At 48.1% G+C, this 18,340-nt stretch overlaps 1 protein-coding gene across 1 annotated transcript; it reads left to right on the top strand.

The window, feature by feature from the left end:
- The first annotated feature begins 1,084 nt into the window (after nucleotides 1-1,084).
- On the top strand, nucleotides 1,085-16,657 carry LOC144111403 (QRFP-like peptide receptor). Its single transcript, XM_077644684.1, has 5 exons — nucleotides 1,085-1,587; nucleotides 5,847-5,970; nucleotides 12,509-12,711; nucleotides 13,331-13,442; nucleotides 13,874-16,657. The coding sequence occupies exons 1-5, from the start codon at nucleotides 1,175-1,177 to the stop codon at nucleotides 14,210-14,212; spliced, it is 1,191 nt and encodes a 396-aa protein (XP_077500810.1). The 5' UTR covers nucleotides 1,085-1,174; the 3' UTR covers nucleotides 14,213-16,657.
- Nucleotides 16,658-18,340: the final 1,683 nt, after the last annotated feature.

Raw genomic sequence — 18,340 nt, 5'->3', positions numbered from 1 at the left:
CTGGCGAGATGGTCAGAGGGAACCCGGGATATGTGGCGGTAATTCAATAATTCAATGGAGATATCCTAAACGTGCAATTCTAAGAAATCTAGACAGTCCCACGGGCCATTCTGCGTTAATATAGAAAGGGTTATTACCGCCGACCTTTCCCTGTCGCTGCCAAACAAATATAGAGAACATTCGAAATACTCGCGGTGAATCTGGGAGTTCAGCGACGCGAGAGATGTGGTGGCAGCTGTGCAAGCTAGAGGCGTTTGTTCAGGTTTTCTGAGCTTGCGCAAGGGAGGACTGAGTGGGTTTGGTTACTTGAGTCACCAGTCTCTGATTGTCTGCACCGCGCTAGTGCATATACACCCTGAGAGGCTTCACTTTAATTCATGGGCAAAAGCCTGGACACTTGCCTGACTACTGTCAGCAGTTCGGGTGGGTTCCTTCTTGCCTCCAGAATGTTGCCTTCCGCTATGAGCGTGTTTATCAATCTGGGTCCACAATGTATTGGGTCGCTCACAATGTTATGTCTTTATTTGGAATTGGAATTTTGTGCACTGGAATTCATTTTAATTTAGTTTACAATTACTGTTAACTTATTGATAGATTTATTGTACTCAAGCTTTTATGTGTTTTTTTTTTCAAGAATTGAAACTGCACTTACTCACTAAACTGGTTTCTCGTTAATACCAGTGCTTTAATCACTGCAGTGTGCTTTATTATCGCTGGTTGGCGTCTGAATTCGCATCTTGACATCAAAACCTTTTCTCCCTGCTAATATTGTGGTATATATACTTTTTTGCATTCCCGCATTCTCGCTTGTCTCGCATGAATTCCGTATTAATGGACAAATGCAATTCAATAACATACTCCATCTCTACAGTACGTACTCGAAAGTGGCATGTCCTGGTGGTCCTGACAAGTCCTGACAATGTTCTGTGACCTACAACTGTCTAAGTGAAGAAACATATGTGAATTATTTTAAGAATATTTAGCGAACCTTCACTCAGACGAAGGCCATGTCCTCTACTTTATTTTTTGGTTTTGATTATATTTTCGTCTAAGGCAAATACTTTCGTCCATTTTCTCGTTTCAGCTGAGCTGTGCACAGCGGCCTCCACAATGTGAAGCGACTGCCAAACCCGTGGAGTAAAGAACTCAATTTCCGAAATACTGCCGCGCTCTGATGTCTTCCTCCGAGTGGAACGCGTCGACGGCTGGCGTTCTGTCGGCCACGGAAGAGGAAGACCTGCCCGAGGACTACGACTACGAGGAGTCGGCGTGGCGCTTCGACCTGGCCGACCTGGTGCCCACCGCCGTGGTGTACGGGGCCACCCTGCTCCTGGGGCTGGTGGGCAACCTGCTCATCGTGTACACGGTGGCCCGTTTCCCGCGCATGCGCTCCATCTCCAACCTGTTCCTGGCCTCGCTGGCCTCGGCCGACCTGCTCATCGTGCTGCTCTGCGTGCCGGTCAAGTTCGGCCAGCTCTTCTCCTACACCTGGACGCTGGGGGAGCTGGGCTGCAAGCTGCTCCTCTACGTGCAGCACGTGTCCATGATCTGCTCCGTGCTCAACCTCACCTTCCTCAGCATCGAGAGGTAGGAGATATTTAAACCTCAAGGCACGCACTTTTTGGACTCTGACATCACCGTACCACGCACCTTTGTGGTTCGCAGAATTCATCCTTTCCGCATCTAATTAAAGCACACGAGATGGGCTTTCCTAGTGTTGGTAAAAGACTGATTAATGACTCCGACAGCACAATGATGTATAGTCTCGGACAATAGAAGTATGCATGGACGGCCGAGCGCAAAACCTAAACGCATCCTTAGGGTCCGTCCGTAACACGCAGAACACATACAGCCGAAAACTCTATGCAGCACACGAAATTGAGCACATTCATTTCTCTTGCCCCATTTCAAGCTCCTACTTTCTAGAAGTGTCTCTTTTCCTCTTCAGCCCTTTAATCTCAGTTGTTCGAAATTCTAACTTCGTCCTGAGTCAGCCTGGCTGTTGGTCGCTGGTTTGAGCTCTTAACTAGAATTAATTTTTCTTGAACTGTGAAGTTTTTGAGAAAGCTCGACAGCTTTCTTTTGTAGCCGTATCGATGAGCTCATACGTATAATAATGACTAACTACTCTCCAGCTGAGAAAAGCTAGCAGCTGGAGCGACAAACATGAATGCACGTTTAATTCAAACATGAATGCACGTTTAATTCCGGAACATGTCTCAGTCAGACCGGTATAGCTACTGCAGATACCCTGTCTCTGTCAACCACTCTTAGTGACTTGATCTTGTAGCACCTTTTGTGCAAGGTGGTGAACGCTGGCACTAAGACTACCCTGTAACGGATTTCGCCACTATCTTTTTGGCGACGTGGGTTACTCGAGAAGCGCCACCTGGGTCTCACAAGCTCCACCTTTGGCAGCCCTTGCCGTCACAATCTGTGGCGCATCGGTTAACCTCAACACCACTGCGCCAAAAATGGTATGAGGAGTCCCAGCGATATATGAATGTAAAGTAGAGAATCACCAGTTCCACATATATGGGCACTGAGCCTTTAACACTATCGCGTCATACCTTTATGTTGGAGCTTACGCGTCCTCTGCAGTTTTAGTGCGCTTGTACAAAGGCCCCCACTCATCGATTACGCCGATATTCGCCTGAAGCCTGCTTGACCTTGAAAACTCAGCCTCGAACCGAAAACAAGGTGAGAATCGAAGTGCTAGCACACCTAAACTGCATTTGGCCTAACCACGCTAAATCGTCCGTCTTTTTCTTTTTTTTTTGCATAGCCACGACAATGTCGAATCCTGGTATGCAATTTTCGCGATTCGGGTTGGCTCGCTACGTTTCAAGCACAGCAGTCATATAGCACAAAAGTGACCGACCTCGAGCAGCAGTGGTGGGATATTCAACACGCCCGTGTTTATACCCCCCCCCCCCTTTTCGTCTTTTTTTTTTTTCAAGACGTGTCGCACATTGAGACGTCACAAAATGTCTGTAAAATCAAAGAACAGCTGCTGTTATTTCTAAGTAAAACGCCTTGCCGATTCGGAGCTGGGGTCAACGCAAATTTAAAAGAACAATCAACTGCAGAAGGTCTGTTGGAGTTATTCGGGCTATCACTACGCATAACCGTGCAGTCTGATGCAATATGAAGTTGATCACTTCACAGCATGCATAACCTACTCCTACTAAAGTGCACTAGAGGAGCTTTTTTTTCTGATGAAGGCTGGAAAGAATATGCGCTTAGGTAGCCTAAAGATTCCTCTATATAACTGCATCGACATTTCTGTTCCAGACTAAGCGGCCGTCACATGGTGCGCCTTGGCCGAAAGGAACGCCATGGCGATAAAATAACGCCAGACTGTACGCCCTACAGCGGGCAGCCTCCAGACTATTAGCTGCAAAAATGTGCACCAGATGACGTCATACCTCTAGAGTCTTGCAGAAGACGTCAGCTATCCACTTATGACATTACTTGCCATAACCTCTCCGCCGGTTGTCATTTCTTCTAAAGGAATTGTTTGGTATGCCTTCGTCACCATCGCTTCACTAGGCCGTATGCGTCCAGGTTCATAAAACACAAAATTAAAAAAGGACAACTCCGGGAAGTCCTCTATACTGCCTTCTCTTATCCGGAAGAGTCCTTTTACGAGGTAGCAAAAACCGCTAACACAAAGCATCGTTGGCTAGTAGCTTGGCGATCAAGAAAATTGAGCCACGTGGAACTAGCGACGCGTCCAATAGAGAACTGTGAATTTCAGGCCTCCGTGGAAAGGGGCGCTGTCGAAAACATTTATGAAGCTCTACAGTTACTGATCGTGACCGCAACCAAAAGGGCTTCCGTAGTGCAGCTCATCTTTAGGTGGCCATAAGTGCTGCGCGCCTCATCCCCCACCCGACTCCGTCTCATTCTGTTAGGCTTCATTGGCGGTCCTGTTTTGCAGAAAAGCTCGCAAAGCCACCTTTGTCGCTGCTGGAGTGGAAGGCCAATCGAGCTGAGTGCCTGCTACCTTTACGCGGCCTGTCGGAGAGCAGGCCAGTCACTTCGAAAAGTGGCGGCTGCCGACGTTAATCCTATAGGGCTTGAAGCGACACTTAAATTGACGCTGTGGCAATATATCTTGCAGAACATTTTGTAGCCCTTTATAGCGCTTTGTCTAAATAGTGGACATCCATCTTTTGCGGTTGCTTTAGACTTGCAAATAGTGGCTCCAATGTAGGCAACCGATGGCATTGCAAGTGAAAGCAGGAAAATAGAAAAGGTTAGAGAGGGACGATAAGAGTGCAGAAATCTACGCTGCTCCATATTTTCACGCTTTTTTCCCTGGTTTTCCTGACACACTTATCGCTCCCACACGTGCGTAACTGGTTTAAAGGTGAAGCATGAAAAAAGCAGCTACAACAAGAAATAAAAAATTTCAGATAAAATCGCTTTGTTCTTTATTGTCAACATAGAATATTTACGGGCTCATCGCAGTGATTACAATCTGGTGAAAACGCCAAGCCAAAAGAAAAAGCAGGTGATATATCTCGTCAAGAATTCAATTTGCCATCCCTATACTGCACTGCTGCTGGCGCGAACTTCCCCACTCCAGTCTTCGTTTCCTGGCGTTGGGAGAGAAAGTGTATGGAACGCGAGCTTAATCCAGAGGAAAGCAGCTAATGCCCACCTTCTCCTTTTTTCGTACGTTTCAGGAAGCCGTTTGTTGCGTGTCGGCCCTTGAGAGGTAGAGAAACAAGTCACAAATTAAGCCACCGTTCCCCCGTCAAGCAACCTATGTCGCCCTCGAGTCTGTCCCGTTGCTAGGTGACGTACTGAGTCACGTCGTTCCTAAGCCTAACCAGTATGCTCTTGGTGACAGTGGTTTTATTAAAATAAACAAAAACAGAACGAAAAGATGGGCGCCGGCCGCAGCAACTGCTATCAACTGTCCTAAGCTGCTGAGCTTCGGCTGTCGGGAATAAAAGGCACACGAGAGAAGACAGGGAAGGGAAATGCAGATAGACGGTGGCTCAGTGCTTAGCGTGCTCGACTGCTGAGCCGGAGCTCCCGGGTTCACACCCGGCCACGGCAGCCGCGTTTCGATGGAGGCGAAACACAAAAAAGGCGCCCGTGTGCTGTGCGATGTCAGTGCACGTTAAAGATCCCCAGGTAATCTAAATTATTGCGGAGCCCTACACTACGGCCACCTCTTTCTTCTTTCACTCCCACCTTCTTCCCTTCCCTTGCGGCACGGTGTCCATCGTGATGTGAAACAATTACTGCGCCATTTCTTTTCCTAAAAAACTAATTTCCAAATTCCATAGAGAGAAAGTATAAGGGTCTGAATACACACAGCTAAGATTACATTCGCAGACACACACCCACGCTTATTCAGGAGAACAAAATGAATTACTGTTGGGAGGGCTTTAACCTGTACTAGCGAACTGCCTCTTCAGACAACGGTTAGTGCTTCAGCGCGCCACCATCTTGGTTTTCCGATGGCTGCTGTGGCAAGTGATTGCTCTCCGACATTTTCACTGCGCCCCACTATGTGTGCGCGTGTGTGCTCGCGTGGTGGTTGCAAAGAAATTTTAAAATCCGATTGTCACTTGTAAGTGATGATCGGGACAACGGGAGAAAAGTGAGGGGGAAATGTAAAGAACGTAGCTGTCGCAACACAGAGTTGTTAGTACGGCACCATACTATTTAAGTATACTATTCAGTGTTGAGCGTTTTCCTTGATTTTTCTGTTGTGTTCTCGACCACCTATGCACACGCACTAGCACGTGTGCTGCAAATGCACTCGGTTTGCGTTCAGATAGCGGTGATGTGCTTTTTTTTCTCTCTCTCCATCTCCTCCCCAGGTACTACGCGGTGATCCATCCGGTTCGATCTCGCTACCTGTGCACCTTCAGTCAAGCCCGTCGGGTGATCATCTTCATCTGGGTAGCGGCCATCCTCACCGCGCTGCCCATTATATTTGTCCAGGTGCGGCCACCCTGAGAAAAGTCTACTCGTGTTCTAAAAGAATGGCTGCGGTTCAACGTGGCTTGAACCTAGTTATACGAGCGAAAGCTCTGTTAAGCATGGTCTCCACTGTCTCAAATCAAGTGGTGAGGTCAAAGTCACGTACACAATGGTGATAGTCATATGATCACGTGGCCATACTACCATAGTTTGGTCCATACCACCACGCAGTTAAGTTCGCTTCGACCTTCTGAGGCACTGAAGGTCATTGTCGATGCAGTGCCCACTGTCTCAAATCAAATTTCAAGGGTCAGGGTCAAAGTGAAAGGTCGAGGTTAGGTGCCCAATGGTCATAGTCAAATGACTGCGTGATCATACTAACATAGTCTGGGTCATACCACCACGCTGTTAAGTTCAGTTCGACCTTGTGGGGCACTGAAGGTCATTGTCGATGCAGTGTCTCAAATCAAATTTCAAGGGTCAGGGTCAAAGTGAAAGGTCAAGGTCAGATACCCAATGGTCATAGTTATATGATCACGTGGTACACTACAATATAGCTTGGGCCATACCACCACACAGTCAAGTTCGATTTGACCTTGTGAAGCATTGAAGGTCATTGTCTCATCCACATCGAAATCGGAAGTTGTACCACCAGTAGCAGAGCTCTAGCTCTAAAAGAAATGAGAGGATGGTGGCTGTTTCCCAGAATAGTGAACTCCGTCGTCGATACGTGGCTTCTGGCCATACTGTGTTCAGCACTGAGAGGGAATGCCGCTACAGTGGAGATTGCTGGGAGGAGGACTGAGGGTGCGACACGGCGGTTGCCACTGTAATCTTTGGATTTCAAATGTTGCGTGTGGCGATGAAACCTCACTTGCCTTTTATTTTCGCCCATTTCGCAAGGAGAACGCATTTCTTGTAACTATATTCGCCCTGTTAACTTATACGTTGCCAGTCCAGACATATAGTTGTCACTAAATGTCCCTGATGACTTACTTGATCTCTAACGCTTTTTTTTAAGAAAAATGTAGAGAGGTGGCTTTGACTGCCGGAATAAATATCTAAATGTTAATTGTCATTAAGGAAGCTTTCCGTATGGTGGTTCACTGAAATATGTGTCACGCGATGATGGCTCAATGTGGTTAACTTTTTACAGAACGAGAGACACAACAACAACAACGCAGAGCGCCTTGTCTCTCTCGTTCTGTAAAAGGTTAAGCGCGTTGAGCCATCATGAACAACCTACTAGGGCTGATACTCGCCATTTTAGCAGTAATTGTAAGTCGCACGGTGAAGAGCAAGCTCTAGAGCGATGCCGGATATCAGACTATATCCATAAGGGGATGGAGGGAGGTGTTGATGCGTGCGTCTATCTAGTGGAGCCTGTGACGGCGGCACATTTTGGCCGCAATACCACTATTTGTTACCAGAGAAAAAGAGCTTTAGATATTAGCAAGAGGGTTTCATTGAAAGTATGAAGAAACTGATGAAGATGATGATGATGATGATGATGATGATGATGATGATGATGATGATGATTATGTCCTCAGGCTTAATGGCACACACTCCCGGCGGGCGACTGGCCAGGGTGCATTGCGACCCCCATCACTTCTTTCTCTTCGCAGTGATGAGTGGATCAGTTATATTTAGCCGCATCTTGAATTCCCAATTGTAGTAAACACACGCAGCCGCAGTGATAGCATAGTAGAGTCAGTAGTTTTCTTATCGAAACAAATTCGAGGAACACTTAAGGTCCACCTGAAAGGTATGACGCGGTAGTGGTTTGAGTTCGTTCAGCGACCTGGGGCCCTCATTGAAGATCACTTCACAGACACGGACACTACTTTAATTACTTATTATCTTTTTCTTTTATTTGCCTCAGCACACAAGGCCTCCCTTAACGAAATCGAACGAACGTTCCTCAGTGGTCGAGGGGCACCGCATCCGGCTCACGACCAAACGACGGCGGTTCGAGTCTCGGCTCAGCTATTTTTCTTCAGCTATTTCGTCTGCGGTTTCGACTCTAGCTGCGGCGGCTACATTTGAGTAGAAATGAAGAAACTTGTCTCGGGTCCGTATCACACAGGCCGACCGACGACCGCGACTGACGCAGCACAACGACGCGTTTGACGGGCCTGGCGAGCTTTATCGCCGCGAATTCAGTCACGGCAAAGAAACGGGGCGCCCTTCGTGCGACGAACTGGCGCGGCGGGGTGCGTGTGATTCAGTCAGACTGTGTGCCGCGGAACTAGGCTTGCTAGCGGTGGCGTCTCGATCCCACTGGCTGTGTCTGCCATTAGCTGTTTGCTACCCTACCTGTTGCTGCTTCCATCGCACTGACGCCACGGCCAAAGGAAATAAAAGAATTAAATGGGTGATTACAAAATAAAGACCCTTAAATCTTTTTGGCACTGTAACGCGAACATAGTTCTACTGAGGTCACTGCGCTCGGCAACCCTCAAGGTGTGCAGGCTACAGCTCCGGTGACTTTCAGTGCGTGTGTCATTGCTTGTTGTGCTTGGTATGGACCGCATTGGTCTACTTATTCTTTTACGGCCGCCGTCATCCCTCTCCCCCAGTGCAGGGTAGCCAACCGGAACACTCTTCTGGTTAACCTTCCTGCCTTTCCTCTGCCTTTTCTCTCACTCTCTCTCTCCTACCAGCTGCCTCAATTCCGTTGGTGTATGCAGGCGCACACGCGCCTCACTGTAAGAAGTGGTAACCCATGATTAGGAACTCCTGACCTTAGATATTTAGCAGTTTCGAGCGATACAACAAAATGAATGAACAAAATTCGTATATTTCACTGTTTCAATTGTTTCGAGCTGCATTCGGGCATTTCGCGAAAAAAAAACTATTTATGGCGGCAACACACAATTTTTACATGGCGTTCTCAAACTGCTTTCCGTCCATTGCGATGCGCAGAAGAAGGCGGCCTTTCATGGCGTTCCCGGCAAATAAAATTAACCATCTGTCTGGATCGTTTCGAAGTGATATTCTCACACATAGCTCCAGATCTTGGAGGTTGCAGGCTCCTTTTTGAAAACCTCATTGTTAACATATCCCCCAGAGAAGCTAATACAAGAGGGATAGAACGGGCGACCTAGGGGGCCAAGCTGTGGTTCCACCACGCCCAATTCGTTGGATAGAAAAGAACATGCAGACGCATTGCGGAATCGACGCAAAAAATGCGGCGGGGCTCCGTCATGCTAGAACCACTTTTTGCCCTTGCGCCATGGAAACCTATTATCATCATCAACATGCTTTTTTTTTTCAACGGCAGTGGCAACTCTCAGGCAAAATCAGAGGCAACGTCCTTTAGAACGCAGTCTGTGTGTTTCTTTCCGGTAAGGTTTCCGTCGATGACTAAGGGCCAACAATACGGTCGTTATAAATGCCACACCAAACATTTACTGACCATTTTACCTGGTTATTACGCTCATGTAGCTAGTGTGCTTTCCTGTCGCACCACTAATGGGCGCTTTGCAAATTTATATTCGAGTCCCTGCAAAATTGGGCCCCGTCAGTCCAAAGCGTTCGGTGAAGAAATTTCGGGTTTTCATTGCACTGAATCAGGTACCGCTTGCAGCAATCAAACCGTTTTGGAAAATTATTTGTACTCACCTTCTGATGAAGGCGCACATGAGACGGGCGGGAGCTGTGCCTTGCAAGTGACCTCCAGACTGAAGCGCTAGCTGTTTACCTGGCGCTTGCTTCCGGCCTGTCGGAGACGCACGACAGGGTATCGATGTCAAAATCATCGGCTGCACTGCCCGGTCACTTCCCTATCTGAATATGGACTGATTTAGTGGTCCAAGATCGATTAAACATTTATATAAATGTCCGACGAGTAGGCACACGAAGGCCACGACGTTTGGCAGCATAGAGTCTGGAGGCCAACTCCGCGTCCATTTGCGCGCTCACATAGCGATCACAATTTCCACTTTCTTGGCAACGGAGTATAAGACTTGCGCTGGCGATGCCTCCCTCACAATACTCACGCTGTGACGTTTAAGTTTTGGTCCTTATATGGATGGGCTGACACTACCGTGCATAAAAGCAACTCGAGACATTGACATTGCAACGGGCGGTCGCTTTTTTTTTAAACCACAAGAAAACTTGCCTAATACAGCCACTGCCGAGCAAACGCTTCTTGCTTCGCGGACGAAACATTTCTGAGGCACTTCCTAAGACGCCGCGATCACACCCGAACAGCAGCAAAACCTGGTGACTAAATGAACGGATGATGGGGCCTCATGCCTAGCCCGTCTGATAGCCACACCAAAAGTGGCAGACACAAAAAAAAAACTGCAGGCGCGCTTATCAGAGCTCGTAGAATCGACAGCCGTCTAGTTGGCGATGACTACCCTTTCTTTTGCGCCAAGCGACGAAGCAAAAGATAACGGCGCCCGTAGTCTAGGCTGAGCGCCGAGGCTTCTTAGGTGGGGAAATTGCCACAGACGTTTCGAATTGGGCGCCGCAGTCTCCGCAACACGCAGTCAGCGGATGTTGCTTTTCTACCCGCCGCGGTGGCTCAGTGGTTGGGGCGCTCGACTACTGATCCGGAGTTCCCGAGTTCGAACCCGCCCGCGGCGGCTGCGTTTTTATGGAGGAAAAACGCTAAAGCGCCCGTGTGCTGTGCGATGTCAGTGCACGTTAAAGATCCCCAGGTGGTCGAAATTATTCCGGAGCCCTACACTACGGCCCCTTTTCTTCCTTCTTTCATTCCCTCCTTTAACCCATCCCTTACGGCACGGTTCAGGTGTCCAACGATATATGAGACAGATACTGCGCCATTTCCTTTCCTCCAAAACCAATTATTATTATTATTATTATTATTATTATTATTATTATTATTATTATTATTATTATTATTATTATTATTATTATTATTAATATTATTATTATTATTATTATTATGTTGCTTTTGCGATAGATTTGCGGCGTTCCTCATACGCCCAGTTTTGGTTTTGTACTGAAAAAAAAAGAACACGTTTTTCTCGCCATGCAGGGCTTTAGAGAACTTCTTCGTCGCTTGAAAACATATACGTCGTCGTCTTGTCTGTCGCTACAAACTGGCCGTTGGCAATAGGATATAGTAGATGAGTCCGAAGAGGTGGACTCCACGTTTCACTGCTGTACCACGGGTAACCGTTGGCAATGATAAATGGTAAGTCGAGGCAGCTAAATGAATAAGAATAATGGCCTCTCCCGCGCCGCTACTGTATCGCGGGTGTAATCCTAATGTTAACATAAAAGATGTGGCCCTGGGGCAATTCAAATTTTGCCACCCGAGGGTGGAAATAAATCAGTAAGGGAGCCAGCCAAACTTGGCTAATAAGAAATTTATTAAGTTTTATTTATTATGTAGCAAATTAACACTTCTTTTTTCAGTATTACTAACGTACGCCGCTGTCCTTAGCTTCTCCCTGAAGAGGTTTTCTTTTTTTAACGAAAATGAATGTTCTATGAATGCTCGAGACTGTTTGCTGAAACACCCTGTATATACGCGACAGAATAGAAATATCCGAAGCATTTCACTACGGCGTCCCTCATAGTCTGAGTGGCTTTGGGACGTTAAACCCCTATAAACCATAAACCACTTTTAAATCAAATTGTGTAGGAAGAGGGACTTATATAGAGCTCCGAATGATGCTGCTTTCTTCCTTTGATGTTCATTGTTCTTTTCCCTTTACTTGAACCTGTAAAACGATTTGCATTGTACAAAAATACAAAAATTAAGTAAGCTCAGTGGGAAGGCGGAAAACCTTCCAAATTATTTAATCGCTTGAAAGGAGCGGAGATTGGGGGTGCGGCGCTAAGCTGATGTAGACAAAGTAACCAACTTGGAAGACTGCTGAGATCACCGCTATTGCTACACTGCTCTTGAAAATATGACTGTCAGGGCAGGGCGAGTATACTCTGATTTCCAGTAACAGTGCGCAGAATTGATACGTGTGTTTAAAAACGAACTGACTTTTTTTTTTAGCAGACAAGGGAATGAATACAGGTGCTCGTTATGACATGTATGACTGAAGCCAACGGTCACCGAGACCAAGAAGCATAGGGAACATTTTTTATAGCGTGATACTATTTAATTTCAGATTAACAGTAATTATTTTGTCGCTTAAAGATAATTGATAAGAAAGCTGAAGAAAATTAAACCGCATGCCGCAGGTGAGATGCGAACACACGACCTTCGAATTTTCCATCAGGTGCTTGACAACTAAGCTAGGGCGACGGCTGTCCAATCTGCTGCTTTCGGGGATATTTATGGGTAGTGTAACCGAACTTTGAGAGTTCACCAGCTCCGCCCTCGTCCATAGCGGCGGACGTAGTACGTCCTCTATTACCACCAGTGCCACGTAGGAACTTGATCGAACGGCGAGGGCGGAAGCTGTGCGAGAACCCTCTTATGGGTTTAAAGACCCATGTGCACTATAATGTTCACGGAGTCGGAAGGGGGTGTACCAGGACGAATTCATCAGCCATTTTGCTTTGCCTTACTCCCAAGATGTTTGACTGTGACCGCTCTGTCTTTGCTCTGTGATGTACCCAGGTGCACGTGGAGATGGGCCTGCGGCGACGCGCCTACTGGTGCATGCGAGACGAGACGAGTCCTAACGCGTGGCGCTCTTTCGAGATCTACATGCTCATCCTGGTGCTGTGCATACCCACGCTGGTCATGGGCTACGCATACGCCAAGATATGCGTCCAGCTATGGATGGTGGTGCGAGAGAGGGCGCACCTCACCTCTGGCATGTAAGCCCCCGGCCGCAGCCCTCCTGTTCTCTTTTTTTCCCAAGCCGCACAGAAGAAAAGTAAAAAATTTTCTGAGGATTAGTCATTGCCCCGATTTGACAGCGACCGAATGTGTCTCTGTGAGACGATCCAGTGCCGTTTAGACTAGCGTCGCAAACAGAGGCCAGGATTGTTCCACAATCCGAGCCGAAAAATCCAACAGAGTCGGGTACGAGAGACAAAACTTTTATCGTCCTTTCCTAGAGTCGGTAACGAAAGACAAAACTTTTATCGTCCTTTCCTAATTATACATTTTCAGTGGTAGCGGCAGAACTGGACTCTGTAGTAACTGCACAAATATCTCAAACAAGAACACTGCCCAAAGTGCAACAAAAGGTCTTATGTCACGACAGAAAATTTTGAGTTGGGCTTGTTCGATGTTTGTCCGACACACACGCACGCATGCACACACTCTTCATCTTGTTCCTGGCGCTGTTCTTTTAGTTATCTGGTGCGAACCAGCCCGACATCTTGCTCTTGTATGATTCAACATTGCTAACCGAGGACGTTAACTGGACGGTAGCTGATAGAACTGTATCTCATAGAAGGGAGTTTGAAGTATTGGTCGCTGCTGACGCAGGGCTTGCACGGAGATGCTGGAAAAGACATCGGGAAAACACGGATTCGGTGCCAACGGGGAAAGCAGAACGGTCGGCAAACCATCACGTGCTGACGAAGACACTGTGAAGCAAGTAAGATGCACACTCTCCTCATTTCCTCAGTCAATTATTTCTGTAGCTTCCCAAGTGCAGAAAAGCTGATCTTTACAGTGAATTTCTCCGTTTTTTAGCAGCTTCGTTCCGCATTCACGGCAGCTCACCAGACGCTTCATGCGAAGTAGTTACAAGGTTGGCGGAGATCATTTCCTGCCTGAGACCGGTTCACCATTCACCTAGAATCCCACCCAAACCATATATATTGAGCGCAACAGTTGAATTAAAGCTCCTAAGTGTAAACTTGGCCGTCACAGTAGCGAGGAAGGTTACTTCACGTTACTTTAACGTGCTGCCTACTGAAAAACCTGTCCGCTACAGTCTGCACTTGATAGACGATTGGCTATCAGTGTCCTGAGTGATCAGGCAATTTAGTGAGAATGTTACATCTTCAACATGTTTTTTCTCAGGTGATCAAGATGCTGATCCTGGTGGTCTCCCTGTTCGTGCTCTGCTGGGCACCCATCCTAATCCTGAACGTGCTCACAGCGTTCGGCAGCGTCTCGGCGCTCAACTACTCCTACCTGAAGCCGCTGCGCACCTGCTTCCACCTGCTCTCCTACCTCAACAGCTGCGTCAATCCGCTCGTCTACGGCTTCATGTCTCGCTCCTTCCGGGTGTCCTTCCGGGACGCCCTGTTCGGGTGCCTCCGGAAACGCGGTGCACCACAGCGCAATGCGACGCTTCGCCTGAGCAGAACGCGCACAACCAGCGTGAGCATGGGGCGCTCGGGAACCTACGTCACGTGACGAAAGCCCCCGGAGCCCTGCGTCCGATGCATTCGCTGGTCGAGCTGCGGCCCTTCGCCGGAGGCCACGTCCGCATCGGGTGTCCAAGGGTGATATGCACTGGAACACATCACGGAGCCCTACGCTGGAACAATGTACCAAGTATGAAGAGAAAGAGGAGAAAAGGAGAGGGGGAGAAGAAAACGAACTAAAACGTGTGTCTTCTCTCATCTCGTCAGGCTTCACAAATCAGCCGAGATCCCGAGTTGTGGGACTTTACCCGAGTTTTAACCGCGTTTGCCGAAGGGTGCCACCTTCAGTAGGCTACGAGGTTGTTTGAAAGCGGGCTTGGTCCCCGAAGGGCGCAGCAGTGTCTACTGAGCCTCTCCCAAGCGCACACCCCTGAATAAAGCCGGGCGCAAGGCCGAGGGGCGCTTCCATCCATTTTCACCTGTGGTTGTCCGGCGGTGGGTTTCAAACCAAACACCTCCCACAGCCGAGACTGGCACCCAAACCAAAAGACCACGGGTGCGCTTCACCAGGCAAGAACAAAGGACCTTAAGCACCCCGGCCACCAGAGCGATGAGGGAAAGCTACCGAAGTTCCGAAGTGAAAGGCTTCTAGGACAGCTGTGATTGTTTCGAGGCCACAGCGGAAATTTCGCGGCAAACAACGGCCCTAAACAGACATCAAAGGAAGTTCCAAGTGCTAAGAGCACCTGTGTGAATAAGTTACGGCCTTATTTATGCTGGCGCTACGGCAACTTAAGGGAATGGGAGTACCACGGAAAGATGCTCGAGTGCGCAAGGGCTCCATGTGAAGTCATTAAACATGAAGCCAGAGAAAGAATGTCCAAAGACAGGTGCAGATTCGCTAACGCGACGTGTGCTTTGATAAATAAACGCTAGAGCCAATCATACTCTTTCCGGCAGCAAATTTCCAGATTTTTATGGACTCACCATTCCTGTGCGCGAGTGTGCACCTTGGCGCTTTCGATGGAAACAGGTGACTGAAGAGATGCAGCGTGGAGATGCAGCGTGTTTTGCTGTCTGCGCTGAAAATGTGCAGGCAAGTGTAGTCAGGTGACGGAGTCCTCTGACCGAGCAGACTGCAACGTTGGCTGAACTTACGCGGGCTTCAGGAGGACCTGTTTAATGCCTAGTGAAAGACACTTCCCTGCAAACCCCAGCGGTTACCTCTGCCGACACATGTCGAATTCTGAAAATCTTGGCTCTGACTACAGCCACAAGTGACAGCATGACCGAAAAGTGACCGTGACCCACCGGCTGAATGGCACTGTAACTACACTGCTTCTTTCACTACTCGGTAGTTCTTGCTCAACCTGTGGTGCATTTCGTAGAATACGGTGGGGTCCGGACTTCTGCAGCTTGAACAGCAACAAGTATCCAGTGGAATGCGCTAAAAATAATGTTTTAGTGGCCCTCATGCGAGCTGGTGTGTCCTGCTGTCCAGGATAAGCAGCCCGTTAGTAAGTCAGACCTTCGGGCAAACACGGATGGTGAATGATCAAGGATGACCTTGAATAATCGTGTTTTTGAAGTTCGGCACCATTTTCTTTTTTTATTCTTCGTGGCTACCTGCAGAGCCGACGAGCTACCGTTTTAGCAGACCTGTGCTGAGACCTTTACACTGATAGTAGTGCAGCAACACTGAGTCTGATGGCGATTGGAGGCGCTTTTTTTTTTTCGAGAAGACAACTAGCGGTTTTTTTGCGGCCCTAAGTGACATCATATATACATATCGCGTTGTATGGGTCTGAGTTTCCTGGCCCGAACGCACTAGACACGCTCATCTTACCAGCCTGTTTATTGCATTCCAGCTCATAAAACATCTGCCGAGGCCCTTTCGCCATTGAACACATCTCGCCGAACTATGGCCCCAGTGGCTATTTCCCTCAGCTTCAGATGGGACTGCCCAGCATGCTGAGCACTGTACAAGTACAGAATTATGATTATGTCATGATCAATCAGCCGGCAAGAGACAAGCATGAGTGTCGCCGAAGTGAAACGAACCGTTGTAATATACGCGCTCAGGTCTTGTCTACGAGCAAGGAATTGTTAGACCGTCAGAGATTTTCTGCACAATTGTCCCCGCTCCTGTCTTGACCTTCGAGACACTGATGTGTTCGTAAGTGACGCACTAGGACACCACTTGGCTAATGGAAGGAACTTGCTCATACTTATGGACTCAGCGACTGAGCATTGAAGGCTGCAGCCATAGAAGACAGGTGTTCTGACTGTCGGAGACGCCTAACCATCTGACATGCGAAATGTGCGTGTATACGATGTAGAAGGAGAGATAAAGTGATGGATCAGAGGCCTAGCGCATGCTGTACTCCGTCCTCACTTCTTGGCTACTGAGGAGTGCTCTCGTGTCTGTGTTCACTACTACTGGAGAACGAAATTACATTGCCGCGCCGTAAGCAAGCTCAAGATTAAAGGTGAATTTGTCGCACCATCTTGGCGTTATTTATATGTTGATTTGCCCCAAAAATAATAAATAGATCGATTGAATGCCTTGCCTAATATTGGCACGGTGGTTATGTAAGAGAAAACGGTGTGCATGAGGATTTCTTCGCGCCCTAGCTCTACGGTTTCCGCTCCGCCGAAAATTTGTCAATTTGTTTGTCTAATGCCTGCTTCTGACAGGTGGTCCACCTGCTATGGTGAACAGGCTTAAGTCACATGCCCTTGTGGCGTCATCACAGCCTGCACACCGGATTGCGAGCAATCCGTCCGTCCACTGAAGCAGAGAGAGAGAGAGAGAGAGAGAGAGTGTGTGTGTGTGTGTGTGTGTGTGTGTGTGTGTGTGTGTGTGTGTGTGTGTGTGTGTGTGTGTGTGTGTGTGTGTGTGTGTGTGTGTGTGTGTGTGTGTGTGTGTGTGTGTGTGTGTGTGTGTGTGTGTGTGTGTGTGTGTGTGTGTGTGTGTGTGTGTGTGTGTGTGTGTGGGGTGCGCCACTACCCTGCCATCGCAGGGTACTGGCGCGCCACCTAACCGCTGCACCACTGCGCCAGGAGTGGTGGTATGAGGACTCCCAGGGATCTATGAATAAAGAGAATGACCAATTCCACTGCAGTACAAGTCTAAAATGACGCAATATCTCGCAAATTTACGTCATATGATATATCAACCAAGCTCAGTCAGTTCAAATGAAGTAAAAATATAGAAAGTCCAGATAAACCAGGGCTAACCGCGCTAGCACACGATAATTTGCGATTAGTCCCAAGCTAAGCCGGCCGTGATGTTTTTGGAGCTAAACTCTTAGGCGTACGTTCCTGCGCTCCGTGTCGTTTTCGGCGTCGGCGTCGTCGGCGTAACATGCTGCCTGACAGGTGGCGTGTTGGCAGGTAGTGCCAGAGCGAAACGCCACCTGCCCCAGCCAGAGCAGAGGAATGGACATTCAGGAGGTGGCTGCCGCGGTAAGACCCCAGAGCGTGACTAGCAGCGCAACACGTCATCTGCCAGCGGTGGCAAGCGGCGTGTGAAGAGCTGCGCTCCTATTTAGCATTACCCACTATCGTTGTCATCTGTAAATTTTTCCTGTTTAGTATATGAACGCTTCAAGCTTCTTCTGCTGAGAGTCTGTCACAGCTACTTACGCATTGTTTTCGAAGCTCATCTCGAAGAATGGATGCTGCGAAGAGGCGTTGATAATCTTGTCGGTTCTCAAGGCAACGACGACTATTGGATAAAATAAAAAATGAAGCGCAATCGTTGCTGAAAAAGCTTTTTGAAACATCCTTTCAATATTGCCGCCCACAGGGGCGTCTGTACTGCTCCTGAGCAGAATAGGGTCGTGCCCACCCAGTGTGCGTAATGTGTACCGTGTTTGCCAAAAGCAAACAGGCAACCAATTTTGTTTCTCAGCCCTGTAGCGGAGTATCGGAATCCTTTAAGCTCGCATAATTTGTGTAAGGCAAAGAGAACTTTTGCTCTCACCATTCAAAACCTTTTTGGTCTTTAGGGATGACTTAATGGCTACACTATAGGGTTTACAACCAAACCCTGTTGCCTGCTTACTTGTGGCAGAGATGGCACATGCACTATCTTCGCTCACCACCCATTTACACCCTGATCCCTCACGTTCGTTTTTGGGGAAAGGAAATGACACAGTATCTGTCTCACATA

This window comes from Amblyomma americanum, chromosome 11 (genome assembly GCF_052857255.1).
Source record: "Amblyomma americanum isolate KBUSLIRL-KWMA chromosome 11, ASM5285725v1, whole genome shotgun sequence".
Taxonomy (NCBI): Eukaryota; Metazoa; Arthropoda; class Arachnida; order Ixodida; family Ixodidae; genus Amblyomma; species Amblyomma americanum.
Note: the sequence above shows the minus strand (reverse complement) of the source record. Positions and strands in the feature narration are given on the sequence as shown.